The sequence below is a fragment of the Miscanthus floridulus genome, chromosome 10, assembly GCF_019320115.1.
Source record: "Miscanthus floridulus cultivar M001 chromosome 10, ASM1932011v1, whole genome shotgun sequence".
Classification (NCBI taxonomy): Eukaryota; Viridiplantae; Streptophyta; class Magnoliopsida; order Poales; family Poaceae; genus Miscanthus; species Miscanthus floridulus.
Window position 1 is genome coordinate 105145363 of NC_089589.1, and position 22187 is coordinate 105167549.

The window sequence follows — 22187 nt, forward strand, 5'->3', positions numbered from 1 at the left end:
CTATTTTGCGAGACGAATCTTTTAAGCCTAATTAGTCCATAATTTGATAATAAAGTGCTATAGTAACATATGCGCTAATAACGGATTAATTAGGCTTAATAAATTCATCTCGCGGATTACTGACGGATTTTGTAATTTATTTTTTTATTAGTATCTGAACAACCCATACGATACCCCCACACCTCACGTGACAACCGACTTGACATCTAAAACTTTTCGCTCTGCAACTAAGGCCGTGTTTAGTTCGCGAAATGAAAATTTTCGGAAGTCACATCGGATATTTCGGGGATGTCGGAAGGGGTTTTTTGGATATTAATAAAAAAAATAATTACATAGCTCGCCTGGAAACTGCGAGACGAATTTATTAAGCCTAATTAATCCATCATTAGCGCATGTTAGTTACTGTAGCACTTATGGCTAATCATGGACTAATTAGTCTTAAAACATTCGTCTCGCGATTTCCAACCAAACTGTGCAATTAGTTTTTTTCGTTTATATTTAATACTCTATGCATGTGCCGCCAGATTCGATGTGATAGTTTGGGGTGAAAATTTTTAGAAACTAAACCAAGCATAAATAAAATTACCAAGAGCAGACTGTAGCTTTGACAAGTACAGCACTGAATTGTTGACGTTTCAACACGTCTCGTGGCGGCTCAGACCTCGCAATAGTGCCCGCAAGTAGGCCAATTGACCGTTCTCCTGTCCCGTCACTATCATTGGATAATAATACAGTGACACCATGTCCTGCAATTTGCATGAATCTCAGAGAAAATTATTTAAAAAAAATCGTTTGGGTTTCTTCGTTCACACTTCACAGTAGGAGTAGTATAGGAGAGTATATTTCTGTATTTCGCCCACGTTTTGAACTAGGCTCTAGGCCTCTTGTCTGAGGATGACGACTTTTTCCTAGCAATCTTGTTCGCCGAAAACCGATGAACTTTTCCGAAAAAAAAGTTCAACTCTGCACAAGCTTCACCGAATGCATTGCTGTACAGTCAGAAGCCAAGTAATAAAGCTTGAGCAGAAACCGAGAACTCTGCAGGCAAGCCAACGACGCAGGCTGCTCGTGCAATGGCCTCGTCCCACGACCTCACCGCCATGCTCCTCTTGCTCTTCTCCATCCTCTCCGGCGTGTTGACGCCGCTGCAAGTCCAGGCGCAGCAGCCCTACGGCAGCCAGATCGCGGACTGCACTAACCAGCACAACTCCTCCGGCCTGCTCGGCTACTTCTGCGGCGCCGGCAGCGCGCCGTCGTGCCCGACCTTCCTCACCTTCACCGCGCGGGCGCAGCGCTCCAGCCTGGCCTCCATCGGGACGCTCCTCGGCGCCGACCCCGCCACCGTCTTGGCGCCGCCCAACGAGCAGGCCGCCGCCGCTGGGGCGGATGCGGACGCGCCGCTCCCGGCGGGGACCCGGGTGCTGGTCCCGGCGACGTGCGCGTGCACGGCCACGCCGGGCGACGGGCGGTTCTACCAGCGGAACGCCAGCACGTACGTCGCGGCCTCCGGCGACACGCTGCTCATCATCGCCAACGACACGTTCCAGGGCCTGACGTCGTGCCAGGCGCTGGAGGTGCAGGCGCTCCGCGGCGCGCCGCCGCAGAGCCTTCAAGCCGGCCAGCCCCTCGCCCCCGTGCCGCTCCGCTGCGCGTGCCCGACCGCGGCGCAGGCCGCGGCGGGGGCCAGGTTCCTCGTCACCTACCTCGTCGACGTATCCGACGAGCTCGCCGCCGTGGCCGCGCGGTTCGGGGTCGACGCCGCGACCGTCGCGGAGGCCAACCAGCTGCAGCCGCCGTTCACCATATTCCCATACACCACCCTGCTCATCCCCGTCGCCGCGCAGCCGAACGTGTCGCGCATCCAGACGCCGCCGCCGCCTCCCCCGCCTCCGCCGGTGGTTGCGCCTGCGCCGGGGAAGAAGAGCGGTAGCCGTGTCGGGGTCTACATTGGCGTTGCCGTGGCGGTGGTTGCCGTCGCTACGATTGCCTCTGCTGGAGCTTTCCTTGCCCTCAGGGCGAGGAGGAGGCGAGCCGGCGCCGTTCTAGCCGGCGCCGAAGTAGTGGCCAAGAAGGAAGGTAAGGCAGGCGACGACACGGCGGCGACGTCGTCGGGTTTCGGCGAGTTCTCCCTCTCCACCAGCGAGGCGTTCTCGAGCATTTCCGTGACGGACATCAAGTCGTCGCTGAAGGTGTACACCTACGCGGAGCTCAAGGCGGCCACCGACGACTTCAGCCCGGACCGCTACATCGGCGGGTCGGTGTACCGCGCGGCGTTCAACGGCGACGCCGCGGCCGTCGAGGTGGTCGACCGGAACGTGTCGACGGAGGTGGATCTGATGCGGAAGATCAACCACCTGAACCTGATCCGCCTCATCGGCCTGTGCCACCACCGCGGGCGGTGGTACCTCGTCACCGAGTACGCCGAGCACGGCGCGCTCCGGGACCGCCTGCTCGCGGCCGCCACGGGCGCGGCGGCGCCGCTGACGTGGGCGCAAGCGGGTGCAGGTGGCGCTGGACGTCGCCGAGGGGCTCAGGTACCTGCACGAGTACGCGCGCCCGCCGTGGGTGCACATGGACGTCAGCAGCGGCAGCGTCCTCCTGGCCGGCGACGGGCCCCGCGCCAAGCTCCGGGGCTTCGGCGCCGCGAGGGCCATCACGGGCGCCACCGCCGGCGCCGATGGGGAAGAGGAGGCGCTGTTCACGATGACAAGCCGCATCGCGGGGACGCGCGGGTACATCGCGCCGGAGTACCTGGAGCACGGCGTGGTGTCGCCCAAGGCGGACGTGTACTCGCTCGGCGTCGTGCTCCTGGAGCTCGTCACGGGCAGGGACGCCGAGGAGCTGGTGGGCGACGGCGTGGGCGACCCGTTCGTCGCGCTGCGCGAGCTCGTCGAGGAGCTCGACGGCGGCGGCGGCGCCGTGCTGCAGCGGCTGGAGGAGCTCGTGGACCCGGTGCTGCCGGCGGGGAGCTGCCCGCAGGACGCCGTGGTCATGGTGGTCAGGCTCATCGAGAGGTGCGTCAGGCAAGACCCGGCGCGCCGACCCACGACCGGGGCGGTGGCGCAGCGTCTCCTCAAGCTGTCGGGGGTCTCGGTGCTCAGCTGGCGGAACTCGCCGGAGTCGCCGCCCCGCAGCTCCGGCAGTGGAAAAGGCCTCATGTACTAGTAGAGTAGTAGCCAATGGCCATGCGTGCCATCGGACGCGAATTGTCAAGGTAGCACAGAGAAATCTTGTGGTACTTTCACTTTTGAGTTGAATTTTGTTCACCACGAAGAAAAAAAAAATCACTGTACACGTGTATGTAGTATATTTGATTGTATTCATGCATGCGCAAAACGTGGATATATGGAGCAAATCATTTCCAGGCTTCAAAAGTAGAGCGAAAGCTCCCAACTTATTGGAATAAACAAAGATTAGTCATGCACACCAGGAATTAGGCTCTATTTGGTTGCTGCCGCATCTTTTGTTTGCCAAAAATGCAGTGTCGCTTGCTGTGTGTAACTACGACAATGCACGCTAAAAGTTTGGCGCTCGATTTCACCGCCGCACTTTTGGCAAGCCGCATTTAGATGTGTCCAGTTAAGGAAATTGACCAAACAGATCCTTAATGATTTAAGTTGTGTAGGAAAGTTTCCTATGTGCTCAAAGAAGTTTTGTTCTACATTTCTATGGGGTGGTACGGAATGCAGTGGCGTAGTGTATGATTCCATCATATGAACTTTATTTTATGTCTTCGGGACCACTAACACGTAAACCACGTCAAACCAAGAGAAATTAATATCCAAGAGAATGATTCAAAATTCTCATAGAATTTTTTCGAGTGTGAAAATCCTTATCCTTATTCAATGAGTAATTGAAAGGGTAAATGCATTTTTCGACATGTGGTCAATAGGTTGTACTTTCTTCCTTAACCCAGTGACATGTTAGTCTTTTATTTTCCCAGTAAGTCTATGTACTTTGAATTCCTATGACCTTTCGACATTTTGTGGTGTTGCGAGTTATTATATATACAACACACATCTTATGTTTTTTTTTGTATTAGCTATTAGTTATTTCACGGACCCCGAATTCTAAAAAAATAAACAAGATTAACAACTACATCTAATTTTCTTAGGACATCTTGGTGTGTTCAGGTTAATTTTTATTAACAGATAAAGATTATCAGATTTATTAATAATCATTTACGATTTTTAGATTCATCAGGAATAATAAAAAAGAACCTAAAAAATAAAACACCACTTGTACTATACAGGTGACCCGGGTTCAATCCGGCAAATGGAACCTTTGTTTGTTCCCTTTCTTTCTTACGCGCCTTTTTTTTTTTTTTTTTGCTATCTTGACCCTGACGGTCCATTCAGTGATCGGACGGCGATGCTGCCCCGCTGTAGGGTTCAACGGGATCCATACCCAAGTCCCCAACCCCAGCAACGCATCCCTTTCCCGCCTGCGCACGCCGCCGCCGGCGATGGTCGCCTCCGCCGACGACGTCGCCCCGTCAGCCGCCTCCGCCTACCTCGACCCCTCCTACTGGTTCGCTTTCCCTCCCTTCTCTTCTTCACCCTACCCCATCCTGACCGAGCAGAAGCAGCAGGCAATCTGATCTGACTCTGACGCGACAATGGACGACGGCCTGGCCGTGCGGCCGCCGCTCGCAGGGACGCGCGGTTCTGGAAGGAGGAGCACTACGAGTGGTTCAAGGACTTCTCCCACTTCCGCCACCTCGTCGCGCCGCTCCTCTCCCCGTCCCTCTCGGTGCGTTCCCTTCCCTTGCCCTCTCCCTCCTCCTCCTCCTCCTCCTCCTTTTGCCCCCAATCCTATCCTGTCGCGGAAGCGTCAGTGGTAAAGAGGAGCTCTGTTTGCGTGGGTGTAGGTCCTCGAGGTCGGGTGCGGCAACTCGCGGCTCGGGGAGGAGCTCCTGCGGGAGGGCGTCGCCGGCGGCATCACCTGCGTCGACCTGTCCCCCGTCGCCGTCCAGCGGATGCGCGACCGCCTCGCCGCTCAGGGCACCAAAGGTATATTTACTGGCCTTTCCTCGCCTAGTAGAAGATGCCCAGCACCATTTGGGTTGAGATTTTGGTCCTTTCTTCTTGAAGGCGTGGTCGCGTGGATGTTGTGGTGGCGGACATGCTCGATCTGCCGTTTGAGCAAGAGAGCTTTGACCTTGTGATTGAGAAGGGCACTATGGTATGGAATATTCATGAGCTTCTTCCGTTCTGTGTATTGCAAGTAATTCTTGCACAGTTGCGCAAATACTGATTAAAATGGATGAGCATTTAATCTAGAACCTGAAGGATAATTGGCGGTTAAGCATCTAATGTGTGCCCATAGTGCCTTGAAGTCATATAACTACTACAGACTGGCCAGAAAGGCAATCCCATGACCTCAGTTTGAGGGGTACATGTCGAGGTTTGGCCGACGCTTTAGTGTGCTAACCATATTACCGTGTATTGGAAGATAACCAGACAGCTATTTTTAGCACCATTGTTCACACTGTTAACAAGAACAAGAGAGGCTCGTGCAAAATCTCAACATGTACTGCCCTGGTTAAAAATTAAAACTTGAAGGATGGCTTGTTGCCTAGCGTTGAAATGAACTGATTCGTCTTTAGATGCAATACATCCATTTTACAACTTTTATTTAACAATAGTACAACAATATGTTGGAGTTGCGAAATGGTTTCAAAGCAGAACTTCTGCTGAAGTAAAATATATTCAGACAGGGAAGAGGACCTGGTCTGACATTCATGTCATCAATTAATCATCATTGGAAACAACCCACAACATGATGTATTCCATTCATTCTAATGGTTAGCGCTATTATTTTACATGATGTTGTATGTTACACTTAACAAAAGACCATCCTTTTGTACAGGATGTGTTGTTTGTGGACAGTGGCGATCCATGGGACCCCAATCCTACAACAGTGGATAACGTGATGAAAATGCTTAAATGTATCCACAGGGTTTTGAAGCCAGAAGGCAGTCTTTGTATCAATTACCTTTGGACAGGTTAGGGAGATTTACCAACAATCTTCTGTGTCAGTCTTCTTTTGGTTTTTCCACCTTTCGGTTTGGTCTGAAGATATTTCATCTACCTATTTACAGTATATAAATGTGCGCATTACATAGGAATGGGGTTTCTTTTTGAATGAAACCACTTTTCTCGTAGAACTATGTGTTACCGCACCATTGCTACTGGAAGATGATATTGTGAAATAGTTAAAGACTGTCTTTCCTATAGGATTAAATAAATAAGTAAAGATGCAAAAGTGGATCTGAACTGAAGGCGGAATTGATGTCTTATTCTTTTTTATCTATTAATCTTCTGTTCTCAATGAAGTACTACTTTTCATATGTCAGCCACACTTTCGACGGCGATTTTTTGAAGCCCCTGAGTTTACATGGTGTGTTGAGTACAGTACCTTTGGCGATGGCTTCCATTATTTCTTCTACACTCTTAAGAAGGTTAATTATGTTCACTTCTATTGAACTCACTTGAGCCTATCAGTTTAGCTTGAATATTTACCTCATACAAATTAAGATTCTTCCATTATACAAGTTTTTTTATTGCTGCAACTACTTTCCCCTAGCGAAAAGCTATCATCTTAATTATTTGCCTTTCCTTAATCTCTAGGGCAAGAGATCACTGGAATCCAGCAGTTACCAAAATATACTACCTGCTGCTCCAAGAATAAATATGGTCCACGAAGAGCTCGAGAGCGAGGATTTTATATTCCTCACAAACCTTGATGAGCCATGAGCCGTGATTGGCAGCTTAACAAGCAACTGAGCTAACACATCAAAAGGGAGACCGGTCCAGCATTGGTGATCCTGCACCCCGTGGTGATGTTTTTTTTTTTTCTGGGCAGCAAATGGGAATGATGCCTGTAAAATGTGTGATTTAGGATAGAATTAAATTTTGAGATTTTTGTCTAGTAATGCTATAATATAATACTGCAGTCTAGAAATTTATGTATGATCTTGTTTAAACATTATGACTTCCCTTTTGAAACCTATTGTTTCGACTTCTGGACATATGGAATGAAATTGCATTATTTCTGCTGTTATGTGAAATCCTTAAATCAGAGTACTTGTTAACTCGGCCATTCCTTTTCTTTTTCAAAGTTCATGTTGTTTTTTTATTTTTCAATAATTAATTCATGATGCTGTTAGACGCTGAACTTCTCACCATTTTTTTTTTTTGAGGAAAGGAACTTTCACCTAACTCCAGCCTTTAATTTAGTGTTACAAACTAAATAAAGATGAAAATTTGAAGCTGGCCCTGGTAGGATTGGGCGCCTGCTCCGGGTGCTGGCTGGCCCGTCCTAGAGGGCGTGCCGGGGCCGTACCTGGCCCAGTAGGATTGGGCTGTGCTTTACGGGCCTGTGCCGAGCCGGGCCGGGCAGCCCATATTCCTTCTATACGACTCACCTACGACAGCAGTCAGCACACAGAAAAGCCAAACCCGACCTCCGTGTCGCCGGCGCCCGGCGGGATGGCTTCGTCGGCGGCGTACCCTGACGCAGGACGAGAACCTGGAGGCCATCATCACCCGCATCGAGCAGAAGTCCCGAAAGATCGAGACCCTCCTTAAGCAGTACGCCCCTCTTTCCCTCTCCTCTCGACCCTCTCCACCCCTCACCTGCTTTTGATTCGCCCGCTCATTCCTCCGCGGCGTGGGGGCAGGTCGAAGCCGGTGGAGGCCCTGAAGACGGCGCTCGAGGGGTCGCCGCTCAAGACCCTCGACGAGCGATGCAAGGTTCGTTCGGTCTTGATATGGCTCGTCTCGTTTCTTCCGTGGATTCGATCTGGGTTTCTTGGATTGTTCATTCATGTCGGTTGCGCGCAGTCGGCGAACTGGATCGTGGTGCACCGCGCGATGATGGCGATCAGGGACGTCGACGGCATGTTCAACTCCCTCGATCCCGAGTACTACGATATCCTCATGAAGTAAGAGATACAACGTCTCCCCTGCTCCTTCCTTCCCAGATCCATATTTACTGGTCAGAGAAGGTCAGTGGTTTGCAATTCGAGTCCTGGCAATCACCAATTCCTAGTTGAGATTCCACAAGTAGATAACAATCACTGTATTATAAATTTTGTTGCATTGATCCACGGTGATCGTGTAATAATGGTATTGCTACAAAACTTTAGTTTTTTATTTGACATCAGTTTTGTGCCGCGGGCGACCATTGATGATTAGAACAGTTATGCTGTACCTGACATTGGTGATTTTCATTCTATCATGGTTGTTATGATTTGTCGTGCTGCTGTGTAGCTGGTTGGGATTTTAGGAAATTTTGTTTTGCTGCTGGAGTCTAGATGTTGCTTAATTGTGTGTTAATTATTGGGAAAATACATGAGAGAAAACACACAATGGAATTGGATTATACCATTACTTTTTGTGGTCAAGATGATAGAACATTTCGAATTATTTTATGGGACTGTACAACTTCCAGTAAAAAATGAGTGCATTCTAGAGTGCATGTAGTCAATCTATTTTATCCTTGGTAACAGTATCTTTATGTTTGTTTGGATCGACCATATGATTAGCAGTTCAGTGTAAAAAAATATTATAATTCGATTGGCCATACAAGTAATTTCGAATAGGAATTGCTGATCAAAGTAATGCTTTGGATTGGATGACACACCTGTTTTGTGAAAACTGTTCTATAAACATCAGTGTACCATTGACAAAATGACAATGAGTTTTGAGTTGTATGACTCAATACCTGAACAAGCTCTGTTCTGTAAACTACAGTGTACTATTGATAAAATGAAAATGAGTTGTATGACTCAATACCTGTACAAGCTTTGGATAGTATGGGATGCAGTTGGATGTGTGCATTTCTTGTTTAATATTGCTGTACATGATCGAATGAACATATGTGTATGCTGTTCAATATTCCTACGCTTGTCCACGTTATCACATCATCCTTATCTCGGTTTCACATTATTAAAGGTCGCTGTCATGCTGTGCCACTCACCTTAGAACTGTGGTAAAATTAAGTTAGCTGTACATCATTTTACTCACATGTATCTCATTATTTCTGTCTTGGAATTGTTGCCTTCTATGCTTCCTTTTATGCTAATCTGAAGATTATTTATCTCTAAATATCAATGTGATGCAGGTACCTTTATAGAGGTCTATCTACAGGGGATAGGCCAACATGTGACCAGTGCCTCAAAATTCATGAAAAACTGACTGAGAAGGCAGGCCTAGGCTGTATATTGCGGTCCCTTGCTGATACTGTGAACACTGTATGAGCTTTGTCTCTGCATGCTGAGGGTGGATATAACAAAGCTCTCTTCCTGCTCTTTACTGTGATAAATTACATCAGGCAACCTAGCTGTAATTTTTAACTAGATGTTCTGCATTATCTCTTTCTTTGCCATTAGGCAATTTCAGTTAGAGCATCATTGTACATTACTAGAATGGCCGAACTCTATTAAAATTGAAGCGATTTCTGTACCATCAGAGCTGAAGATGTCTTCTGACACCAATTATTACGCTTCCAACTTATAGTTATGTTTTTTTTGAAAGGATGGCAAAATATTTGCCGCTATTTTTATTAGACGGATAAAAAGAAAAACTAATAGTTATGTTCTTGATCCTAAATTTGTATTATCTGGCTGTCAGAGCCCTTTTTTTTGTGCCTAATTGTGCCCTCCTCAATGCTCCGCTTCTTAATGTATTATTAAGTGCTTAGAATGGTTATTCCTCTTTCTTACCCACATGTATTTTCATACTAGCAAACAGAAAATGACATGCCCGCCCGTGATAAATGCTGAAAGTGAAATTAGTTCTATGGTGCTAGAATAACATCTAGCAATCATCTGAAAATGTTACTAGTATTAGCATTCTCATCTTGGTAATAATGTAAGTAAAACACTAGCTAAAAACATTGTCCTACCTGAAATGAATCCTAGAAGCCCTATCCGGTAGTTAAAACTCTGAAAAATATTTTCATAGACAAGCAATAAGCAGTATTGGTGAAAATATTACTGCATTATACTCCATGTTAATGACTTATAGACATAAGAGCAGATTTGCCTGCATATCTAGATTATATACTCCATGTCATTGACTTGTATAAACAGCCAAACTGCATTAAATCAGTGCAACAGCATTTTCAGCAACCTAGGAGTGATTCATATGAAAAGATTCATCTAAAAACAAAAGGTTCAAATTTCAAGAAAATAAAAAAACAAAACAATAAGGTTCACCCAGTGAAATGCATGTTTGCACACGAGCACGGCTAATAATAAGAATAATAATGATCTTCTGAAAACCATATACGATCAGAATGATTTTTTTGAACGGACATATACGATCAGAATGAATGACCTACAGCATAAATTAGCATACAAATTAAAAGGTCTTATGATGGCATCAAAAGCTAAATGCTAGAAGTAGAACACAACATCAAATTAAAGCAAATAAATGAACATGCAAATAATGTACTGAAGTGAAACCATTTTATTATATCCGTCAGTACTAGTATCTGTCAGTACTAGTAATATCTCCAAATAAACTGGACCATCTCCAGGATTTTTTCCCCGAGGGAACAAACGGCTTATTACCGGAAACATAGGATCGACTACCCCGATCATACCATTCGATCAACCAACATTACAAGTGCAAGAACCCATTAGAATGAAGCCTATGATAGCTCATATGACGACAATACAAGAGCTAGAACATGATGGGATCTGAACAGCAACCGGCAGAGATCCCCATGAGCCCATCCATGGCCTGCCCCGGCATGTCATCGAGCAGCCAGTCCTCGAGCAGCGAGAAGGTAGCCGTGCTCGCTCCCATCACCGCCGGCGCCACCACCATCTCCAACGTCGACGACTTGTTAACATCACCGCCGGTCATCACCATCTGTTCCTGGCAAACGATGTTGGCTGCTGCAGCGTCTTGCTCTTCCTGGAACTCTTGCATGGCGATCTGCTTGCAGTTATTAGCTGTCGCTGCTGCTGCTGCTGGTGACGGCCTCATCATCCATGCCTGGAAGAGGTCGGAGACGCCGGTAGTGGTGGTCTCATTGTTGCTTGGTGCGCCGCTGCAGGCGGTGTTGGGGTAGCTGTTCATGGGCTGCTGCATTCCTTGGAGGCTGTGGTGGCTGCTGCTGCTGCTGGGGCTGTAGTAGTTTGGGCTGCAGGTGACTGCATTGGAGGAGGCAGTGGTTTGGAAGGAGTCGGCTGCCGGTTGTTGCAGCCTCTTTACCTTCTTCTTGAGGTGTGTGTTCCAGTAGTTCTTGATGTCGTTGTCGGTTCTTTGAGGGAGGTAGGAGGCTATGGCTGCCCACCTGCATGAAAGCACAAGAGATATATATGAGATACCAAACTATATATATTAAGATTTAAGAGGAAGGCAGATGTGGAAAAAAAAGTTTTTGAAGCCATAGATTATGCTTTATACAGTTAGTCAATAGTCATGGATTTGCTTGACCTACTTCAAGGCTTCAAGCCTATTTGAAATAGAACTGAATGGATTTTCAAGCTGATGATGGATATATGAAGTTGATGAGTTGAAGAAAGTTACAAATCTATGCTAGGTTAAATGTAACTTTTTTTTTTGGTTCTTACAGAGTGATACATCAACAATTTTAAGAGGTTTAAAAAAAACATATTTTAGGAATAACGGTGATTACTTGTTGCCAAGCAATGCCTGGAGGTGGATGATGATCCCTTCCTCATGAGGAGTGAAGTTCCCACGCTTGATCCCAGGCCTGAGGTAGTTGGTCCACCGCAGCCTGCAGCTCTTGCTGCACCTCATCAACCCTAAAAAAAACATGTGTAACATCAAAGAATCAAACACACTGCTTCTCTCTCAATGAAAACCAAAACCAAGCACAACTCTCAACATGTATATATGTACAATCCCTTCAGTGAAAATCTGCTCTAGTGAGCAAAGCAAGGAGAGAGTTCGGCGAACCAACCTGTGTTCTCTGGCACAGACCGCCAGTTCCCGGGGCCGTGCTGCTGGATGTAGGAGACGAGCACGATGTCCTCCTCGGGCGTCCATGGCCCTTTCTTGACGCCGACGCCGTTGTCGCAGCACGGTGGCCTCCCCATGCCTGCTGCTTGCTGTCTCCTACCTCGGACGATCGATACACCTAGCAAGCAAGCAGCTAGCTACCCCTAGAGCTAGTCTAGCTTGGCTAGTAGATATAGTAGGCAAGTAGTTGAAGAACAAGAAGATGGGAAGCTGTGGCTGCTGCCTACACAGCCACGGCGGCCCCTGCACAACGGCCTTCTCCCTGGAACCCTCTGCTGATACGATATCGGCCTCCTTTTATTCTAGGACTAGGACACGCCAGCAGGCAGCAGGCCCTAGCTGCTTTATCTCCTACCTGTCCTCTTGCACAGGTGCCCTAGCTAGGTAGCTGCATGTGAGTGCTTATATACTGCATGACCTCATATAAGCCACTCTCTGTGCTGTGCTCCCTTTTGATCTGGCACTGTTGCTTTCCAATGCAAAAGTCAGTCAGGTGATCACATGAATGGGCGTCTCTCTTGCTCCGGGTGTGATCTTTGCTTTGTTGCATGCGCTGCTTTTGCGTGTGCAAGCCAAGAACACACGGCCGGTTGACGTATTGCTGGAGGACTCCTTTTCTGCTGTGGCGCTCATGAAGGGAGTAATTGCTTGCGTTTGTCTGTGTCTCTTCAGATTTCTTGGGCATTGATGAGGATCGTGTGTGTGTGTGACTGTGTGTGCGCACCTGGCACATGCAGGTTGGCTCTTCTCTCCTCCAGATTCAGAGCCTCAGAGGGCCTCTCTCAAGAATCTGCAGGAAAATCAAATCACTTGCTATACACATTGCTGAAATTTTAAACTCTTCTCTATATCCTCTAGATTGGGATTCGGATCGGAGCGGAGCAGAGAATTACCCGCACCATTTGTCCATTTTCACTCCTAATTGGGGATCTGTATGGTGTATCCTGCGCGCGCAAGTATCGATGACCACCTTTCCTCATAGATAGATTTAAAACCCTAGACACAACATGGAGGATACATCATACATGATTGCATGAACATGTCAGCAGACGGCCAGAGGCAGAGTCAGAAATGCGATTATTTTCCCTTTTTTTATGGGGGAGGGGGGCAGCTAACACAAATTTTCATGAAATTTAATGAAATTTTAAAGTTTCTAGTTAAAATTTGTTACCTTGGAACCACTTCAACCACATCTAAAAAAGAGTTTCAGATCTTAAAAGTTTCACACCATTTATTAATTTTCCCACCAAATAGAAACATTTATTTTTCACATTTCAGAGATGTGGTATGTTTATTTAATTTAATGGGAATTCAATATATACACAACCAACTCACCAGTCATCATTAATATTTCATATGTCAATAAACATTAATTACAAGACAAAAAGTTTATTCATATATATTGTACACATATGCACAATGAAGTTAAATTAATTAGTTTCAGCCTTGTTCATCACTCGAGAAGTGATCGAAACCTTTTTTTTTTCTATCACCATCCTGCCATCAAGGTGAAAGAACTGTGGTCATCCCTGTGACAAATTTTGTGATGGACCTTTCTCACTGAGATGGCAAGAAAAAAATAGAGATCTAAATTAAAAGTCCACATTCAGCATGATGAACACCTTTAGAGCAAAGAAAAAAAATCAAATTGGGGCCATAGAATGAAAGAACCATGCAATTATGCAAATATACTCAATTGAAGTAAGCTTGACCACAAATTTAAACTAATTTGAAGTCTAAAGCAATGGTTAAAAACAACATGCCCTCTCTAGGTCATAAGCACATATTAAGTCGTAAATTGTGTGACAAATTTTGAATAGAACATAGGAATGGCATATTTTTACATTTTAGTGCCAACTCTCTTTAAGGAAATAAAGACTAAACCTTTACCCTTGTAGTTTGGAAAGTTTTAGTCCGAGAAGTGAATTGCTCCTTTAGACAATGTTGGTTTGAATGAAACAACCAGGGAAGAAAATATACATGGCCAACCAGGGCGCACGGCATGGCATGGGCATGGGCACGGCTAGGCACGGCACTATTGGGCATGGTGCCATAGCCGTGCCGTGCCGCATCGTGCTGCCGTGCCGAACTCTCGGCCCAGGCACGATACTATAGCTTGTTTGTCGTGCCGTGCCGACGAGCACAGTGGCCCGGCGTGCTTTTACAAGCCTGGCTCCGCGCATCCGCCCTAGGAACCAACGCCGCCACAGACGTGCGCCGACGCCGCAGCCGAGCGTGCCACCACGGCCGCAGCCAAGCCGGCCGCCGCAGAGCGAGGCCACCACGCCGCTGTCGAAGACTCATCCCCCGGCCACGCGCGCCGCCGCAGACTCATCCACGCCACGCTTGCTGCTGCTGCCACAGAAGCGCAGCCCACGCCGTGGTGGTCAGGATAGCATACGAGAGGGACAGAGGGTGAAGAAGTTAGGGTTTGGGGAGGCAGTGGTGCTTATATACTCCATACTTTTCATCCATTGGCCGTAGTTCATCAGGATTTCATCCAATGGTGGAAATAGATCGGGCCGCATAGTGCCGACCCAAAATTCGTGCGGTGCCCGTGCCAACCCTACGGGCCGAAGTCGCGGCCCAGGCACGGCACCATGACCAGGCCGGGCCATGCTTGGCCGTGCTTTTTCGGGCCGTGCTAGTGCCAGCTCAGTGGGCGTGGCCCCATCAGGCCCATCTGGCCATCTATAGAAGGAAACCGTTTCCACAGGCGAGCCTTGCATACCGGCCATGGGTCCCCCTTGGCTTATATCACAGGTAAAATCCTGCTACAGACGTCTTTGGATAATAAAAGTGGTGTTTGGATATAAACTGTCTTTTATATATGCAGGTAAAGTTTGCGCTGCTTGAGATCATCATATACTTTCTTATACTGAACTTTTTTTTTGATATTAAGATCCTTATACTATACTTCAATAGACGTGCTAGGAATACGATACATGTGGTTTGTGCACTATATCTGTGTTAAACCTAATTTACTCAATGTCGAGAAAGAAAATCTCGTGCTTAACAAAAGATCTAGCTAGTTGCAACGCGTAACATCATCAAACTTTATTTTGTTTTCTTCGTTGGGAGAACCCTCTTATATATTCTTATCTTTCTCTGTCCGTGCGCGGACGCAGCTTTCAAGTGGCATGCAGAGACGGACATGTATATATGGACCACCATTGGCTGGTCCAACCATGAACCTTCACGAATACAGCTTGTGACAACGAAAAAGCAAGCAAGCGATCGAGTCATGCGTGAAATGGCGCGCATGAAGATGAAGTCGCGCCGTGATTATTGACCTCTCAGGCTCAGTGTTTACATATGTAAGAATTTGATGACAAGTCAATGTTTATCCCGTACGTACGCACACGTACGACCGAACGAGCGCACGAGCTTGCACACGGGAAAGAACCTCAAAAGTACAAGCGACCGCGGCAGCAGTCAAAAAGTGCACTCGAACTACTTTTTTCCCCAAAATCTAGATCGGGTGTTCAACCCGTTTTTCATTAAGAGAAAAGGTAACCATAGGTTACAAAGACGATACAAAGGACTCACCAGTAATACTTGATTACCAACGAAATCTCACAGGTACTAACGAACAGCAAGAAACACGAGGTGGGGGAGACCCTCCACCTAAAAACTCTAAACGACTGAGCCTAATACATATAGACAACACATTGGTAGCCAGTAGTGTAGTGAAACCGCAGAGGCGACGAACAACCTCGGAGGCAAAGCATCCGCCAGGGGCGCCAGTATGACCACAGCGGCAAAGCATCCGCTAGAGAAGAGATCCACGACGGCAAAGCATCCGCCAGACGACGAACAACCTCGGTGGCAAAGCATCCGCCAAGGGCGCCAGTATGACCAAAGCGGCAAAGCATCCTCTAGAGAAGAGACTACGGCTGCAAAGCATCCACCAGAACAGCAGCATGGCGGCAAAGCATCCGCCAGAGACGACGACCATCAAAGCGGCAAAGCATCCGCTGATGGGGGGCCGTCACGCTCACAGGCAACAAAGTATCTGCCTGAGAGGGGAGACCGAAGCGACGGCAGCGGGCAAAGCATCCGCTACAAAGAAGCAATCGACTGCGGCAACACCAACAACTACTGGACAAACCAAAGAGAAGAGTAGCATGAAGCACAATCAGGCACTAGCACAAAATGGAGCAACTCCAAGCAAGGGAAGCGGAAGGAGCAGAAGCACGGCAGCAGGAGCCCCCAACGATGCCTTCAAGAAGGGAACTGACGTCCGCAGGGGCCATCATCGTTGAAAGAAGCACACGGGGACTTTCATCCCATAACCATCCCCGGCATGGTGAGCAGAAGCTTCGATGACGCCTTCAAGAAGGAAATGACGCATACAGCGCCACCGTCACCAGCCCAGAGCAAGGCGGGGCAGGGTGTTAACCCAAGTATAGTTTCTCCACACCACAGCAAGGGGAGGCTGCTGTGCCTAGGGGCGCCCAGGCCGGGGCTGCAGCTCGGGATCTGTGGCGGTGATGAAGCGCGGGCACCGCAAGGCTCGGCGCCGCGCCACCCCAAACGCCAGTTCCGCAGCAGCCGCATCGCTAGGCGCGACATCCCGCCCAGCCGGCCACTGCGCCACCAGCCGTGCAGCCAGGACAGAGATCCGGCCGAGCCGGCCATCCTGCGGCCACCCCCGCAAGAACCGATCCCGGCGGCCACTGCACAACCAGCAGCCGCCAGGAGCGAGACCGGCCCCGACGGACTGCCGGGCCACCGAACCCGCCGTGCAGGCGACCTACGCCATCAGGACGGGAAAGGGCGGACACTACCTCGATGGACGTCGCCAAACCACCGGATCCAGAGAGGGAGGCGCCGGATCCAGCCATGGAGGTCCCGGATCTGCCCCGCTGGCCACGTGAATCACCGGAGTTGAATGGGAGGAGGAGGGGTGGTAGAGGAAGTAGGGGAGGGAACGGGGATTGTGGACGGTTGCCTGTTTTTTGGGCCGCCGTGGGCTGCCGCCATCGCACGCCGAGGGCGACGACGGCGGTCGGAGGGAAGGCATGAAGGGGAGCTCTAGGGGCGGTGGCACGAGCCCCCCCCCCCCCCCCGAGTCACCCGTTGGGGGGAGCTCGGGGGAGAGAGAGTCTATTCTCGTTATCCTATAATTTCTGTCTAATAGTTTGAAAACAAATAGCTTTCCCTTTCCCCAAAATCATACGCTCATATACATGTGTATACTCAATTAGTCACCCTTATGGCCTTATATGAAGATAATCCCTGTCTCTAGGAACATCTCGAAAAGATTAAGCTAGATCAACAGATCTTGAGACTGATGAAGTCATCGTAAGCGTCTTCCCGTAAACAGATATCAGAAATGCTTGGTTGAGGGCATCCTTCTGTCTGGATGGACCAACCCGCGCGGTGTGATGACCAAGAAAAAAAGGGGCACATGTTGCAGTCGAAGGGTCTGCACCCGTCCTTTCCGTGGTCAGTGCATGGGAGCACGTGTGACCACTTGCTCGGCGTGGGGAGCATGCAGCATATGGGGCCGTGCATGCGCGGTGACCAAAGAGAAGAAAATGACCGACGCTGGGAATTCGTGAGAGGAGCACGGGGCCCGCATCTTCATGCGCCATTTTTACTCCGTGACTAGTGACCGTGGGCATCGAAGTCCGCACTGGTCTATGCGTTTAAGGTGTATGTTTTGTATGTTTCATCCAGATGTTGCATACGTTGCAATATCTATACACATATGTTGCAAGTATATTTTCCAAATGTGTCACTGTTTTATCTGGATGTTGCATGTTTTGATCTAGATGTTGCATATGTTGTGGTGGCTATATGTGTATGTTGCAAGTTGTTGGGGTTATGATCCCCGGGTGTCTCAAGGCATCGATTAGTTAGCAGGCTAAGCGACCCACGATACATCAGCTAGTGAAGGCCCAAACGACCAAGGCCCAGCTGAGCCAAGTAAACCAAGCCGAACACCAAGGGTAGGGTCAGCCACGACCCCTTCCTTCTGCCTTAGCCGCACGACGTACAAGAGACACACAACCTCTCCACCGTCACGACCCCTGGGAGGAATGGGGAGAGGTTGAGCCCAGCTAGGCGCGCCTGCTCTGACAAGAACAGACATGCCGCCTTGACCCCGCAAGGACCAAGGAGACAACGGTCACCTCGGTCTGGTCAGACGCCATCCTTGCGCCATGCAGCTCAGACAAGACAACACCGCCTCAGCGGTGACGGCCGGTACAGGTGCCCACCGTCCAGATACGGTCCTGAACAAGACTCATGTATGATTCCACCTACTATGGGATGGGATCCATGACGGAGGCCTTGACTTGGAGGCCATCTAGACCGAACAGTAGGCCACGACCCTGGAGCTCAGGATCATAGCCACCTGCTCCTCAAGATAACCAGGCGATCGATGACCGGGGGGCGGTCACCAACTCTTGTACGATGCCCCTAGGAAATCCAGGAGACGATGACAAAGATCACGGCGAAGGCCACATCGCTGAAGGACGGCTGGCGAACCACCATCATGCCTACAGTGCCGCCACGGCCGGCATAGTAGCACCACGCCATACCTTACCACTGATGTGGGCACAAGACCATGACGACAACCACACCCAGACGTGTATCACAAGACGGCATAGCTTGCAAGCCAAGTTAGCTAGGCTCCTCTCTCAGGCTTACGACACCTCGATCGGAGAGAACCTTCTTCTTTATACATGCCCTGGCCCCAGGACTCTATATAAGGGCAGCTAGGGCATCCTTCCCACCATCTTGAATCGGAGACATCTTCAACTCATTCACACCGTAGTAGGGCTCCTAAAACTTCTCTTCCACCATTCTTGCATCCCCACTATAAGAACTTCAGAGCATTCAAGCGAGGAACACGGACTCGATCATCTCTGAGACTGGACGTAGGGCTCCAGACTGAACCAGTATAAATCTTCATGTCTTTTGGATGCTACCATCGTCTTTCTAGAGCAACACGGCAATCTTATAAATTTAGGTTTACAAAACACCGACAAGTATATGTTCCAAATGTTTTAACTGTTTCAAACATATGTTGCAAGTATTTTATCTGAATGTTGCATATGTTGCAGTGACTATACACATATATTGCAAGCATATGTTTCAATTTGTTTCCCCTTGTTTCAGTATATATGTTGCAACAAGTGATGCTCCCCACGCGCTCTGACTCACGGGCACGCACGCGCTGCAGTCAGCATGCACGCAACGGGCGGTCACTACCCAAATGGCCGAGCACTCCCTGGTCAAAGTGCATGCACACATGCAGAGCGCCACAGCAGGCCAACACCCAATGGATACATAACTAGGCGCACCACCAGGTGTGGCCCCCCCCACGGTGCAGCATGCGGTCAGGTCAACACATGGGTACGCGCATTGTGCTCCATCTCTCTCGCATGCAGCTGGACGGGCCCCACGCACATGCTCTCCCGTGCAGGCGCAGCAGCAGGCGCGGGCAGGTGCGGGGCGCAGCAGTAGCAAGAGGAGGCGCGTGTTTCCAAAAAAGAGCAAGAGGAGGCGCGGGACGCGTCAGGGGCAGCAGCAGATGGGTAGGCGCAGCAACATACACGGGCGTCCGGACGCGAGCTGAGGGTCCGTCCCGACGTCCAGGCGCTAGCATGGTTGCCCATGTCACTTAGCACTGAAAGAATGCTGCCACTAAATCTTGTAATAAACCTAGAAAAATGCAAGCACCGGTATCAAGTCGACTACCTGAATCCAGATAAAAAGCTTCCACCAGTAAGAAACTAACCAAGTGAGCTATGCTCACTTTGCGCACTTCAACTACTTGAAACTAATGGAAAACGGGAATTGCCCTGTGCACTACTTGAAACTAATAATGGAAAACGGGAATATGCCCTTTGCATAACAGAATATTTGTCGGGTTTTAGTTGTACCAATAGGGAAATTCATGATTTACTACATCAAGGATTGGAAGCCCCTCATCACTATCCGGAATTGATGTCGGCAAAGGTTAATCGACCGTGATTGGGGTGTCCTGTCACTGCCGGTTTGGCGACCCGACAATGGTAATGGACTATCAATGTTAAGTCAAAGCATCAGCCGACAGTGATATCCACGACCATCACTGCCGGGTTGGAGTGTCACTGTCCGGTTGACGCATGAACCGGTAGTTATATAAGGAGTGTCACTGCTGGGTTGGGACGATATTACCCGACAGTAAGACTTAAGATATCACTACGGGATCGTGATTGAACCCGACATTGATACTCACTACATCACTGCTGGCTTGGTACCACACCCGAAAGTGAATTTGTGAGTGTCACTGCCGGCCTATACCGTACCTGGCAGTGAGTATTATAAGACTCCAGATACACCAGATATGTAACCAAGCAAACAATTATAATGAACCAGATATATAACGCAGCAGAGAATTATAATAATACACTAGATACATCAAATATAATGAACCAAATATCTAAGATTATTCAAGTTACACAACACACCTAAAACATCTTAATGTATATAACACAAGATTTAGCTCGAATAATAAATAAAACACTCTGAATTAGTTCTCGCTTTCATATAAAATGTAAAACTGTGATTTCTCTTCGAACACCTCATCCATGAAAAACCCAACAAGTTGTTCTTGCATTCCGCTAATCTCGGACTCTAGCAGCTCACGCTCGTACTGTCATTGAAGCAAAAAGATATTAATAAGATGCACAATTAACATGTGTTACCGAAAAAATGACATGTTTCATTGAATTGGCAAATGTAAATAAAATGGAAAGATGAATCTCACTAGTTTTTCGACTGCGCTCAAATCATCATCGATGAATTTCTGCATTTTATGCGCCGCCGAGAAACTGCAAAGGTCGTTGGCCGGCAGCTGATGTAGGGTATAATTCTCCATAGTGTCCATCAGGAAAGTTTTCTGGTACAGTCTATACATCACGCTTTTCCTTCTGTACTCCATGAAGGCACTGCGTGAGATTATTAGAAACTGAGAAGGTTAAATGTATGTGCTCTATCCTTAAAATAAAAATGTTTCCCAAAAGCAGTTAATAAGTATGATTTTGGCATCTTGTTTTGTTCTAGAATGATTTCTATGAGGACGTAATGGGCACTGCAATCACGAAAGTCCAATGCAAATTAGTCTGTACTTAAATTATAATATGGAGCAAGGCAAGAATCACGTACTCACAATAGTAGGCCAGGAGTATGCATGGTACTCCTTCGCAATTTAGGAATATCTGGGTCACATCCTTGATAAGATCAAGCGGATTGACATTAATTTTGTTGCATGTGTCCTGGTTTACTCTATTATTAGGGTCCAAGAAGGCCACATTATCAATCCCTCTGGCCATGCACGTTTCTGCCTCCATACTGCATAAGCAAGAAATGATCAATAATTCTTATATTTATCCATAAATACAAGACACAGTGTGACATCGTGTGGCGAGGGTACCTACATAGTCCACAAGGAATGTAACAGAAGGTTGAGTTGGCGCCTCTGATAAAAATTAAACAAGCAGTCCCAGAAGACCCACATTATTTCTTCTCTATATGACGAAATATCTCTACTGGGATTCTAACTCTGAACATTAGTTGCTCCTTCTTACCGGTCTCTATTTTGTAATAATCATGCAGTCGACGCAAAGTTGTCGTCAACTGTGCAATCCCATCCGCGTTCTCCAAGAGATCTTTGCCTGCCTCGTACTGGTATGCAAGAGGTGCCTTGTCAAATTCTCTAGTCTTCCTTCCTGTATATCCCGCAATTCTTGCTCTGTCATACCCATGGCTTCGGCTTGTTTCTAGAATTCTATTTTTTCGTGTAGGTACTCGCCAGCCAGCCTGTCTGTTAGAGTTTTTGTTGCTTTGCCATTTGAAGTCCGATGGATATGTGGGTTTCCGTGGTGGGTCATTTAAACCTTTGAACACAGGTAGTTGTGCTTTCTTGGAGGATGGGTTCTGCCAACATGAGCCTTGCATTAGGCTAGTTGTGCTCCCACTCATATGACTTTTCTTCCCATGAGTTTCTGGATCCTAATTTATCAATGGGTTGGACCTTTTTCTTATCCAATAGACCTCCTTTGCGGTGGCAGCAGCTACGGAGAAGGAGATGGATCTCTCCTTAGCGATGGCGTAGGAGAATGATTGCTTCTTTGCGGCGATGGCACAGGAGGTAGTGCTGTAGGATAAGGAGCCCTCCTTGGC

The 22187-nt window shown here is 48.2% G+C and overlaps 1 protein-coding gene and 3 pseudogenes across 1 annotated transcript; 3 read left to right on the plus strand and 1 right to left on the minus strand.

The window, feature by feature from the left end:
* Nucleotides 1-810: 810 nt before the first annotated feature.
* Nucleotides 811-3367, plus strand: LOC136485236 (lysM domain receptor-like kinase 4; annotated as a pseudogene).
* Nucleotides 3368-4414: 1047 nt separating this feature from the next.
* On the plus strand, nt 4415-7051 carry LOC136485237 (uncharacterized; annotated as a pseudogene).
* A 442-nt stretch (nt 7052-7493) lies between these two features.
* On the plus strand, nt 7494-9541 carry LOC136485238 (actin-related protein 2/3 complex subunit 5A-like; annotated as a pseudogene).
* A 963-nt stretch (nt 9542-10504) lies between these two features.
* LOC136485239 (transcription factor MYB60-like) lies at nt 10505-12378 on the minus strand. The gene is made up of 3 exons (XM_066482161.1): nt 11947-12378; nt 11659-11788; nt 10505-11313 (listed from the first exon to the last, which is right to left on the minus strand). The coding sequence occupies exons 1-3, from the start codon at nt 12080-12082 to the stop codon at nt 10695-10697; spliced, it is 885 nt and encodes a 294-aa protein (XP_066338258.1). The 5' UTR covers nt 12083-12378; the 3' UTR covers nt 10505-10694.
* Between the last annotated feature and the right edge of the window lie 9809 nt (nt 12379-22187).

Excerpts from the sequence above, each read along its gene's own strand:
- LOC136485239 (XM_066482161.1), bottom strand. The coding sequence starts at position 12,082 with ATGGGGAGGCCACCGTGCTGCGACAACGGCGTCGGCGTCAAGAAAGGG. Across the intron at positions 11,789-11,946 it reads GTCTGTGCCAGAGAACACAG|GGTTGATGAGGTGCAGCAAG; the intron begins GTTGGTTCGCCG and ends TGTTTTTTTTAG. Across the intron at positions 11,314-11,658 it reads CAGGCATTGCTTGGCAACAA|GTGGGCAGCCATAGCCTCCT; the intron begins GTAATCACCGTT and ends GCTTTCATGCAG.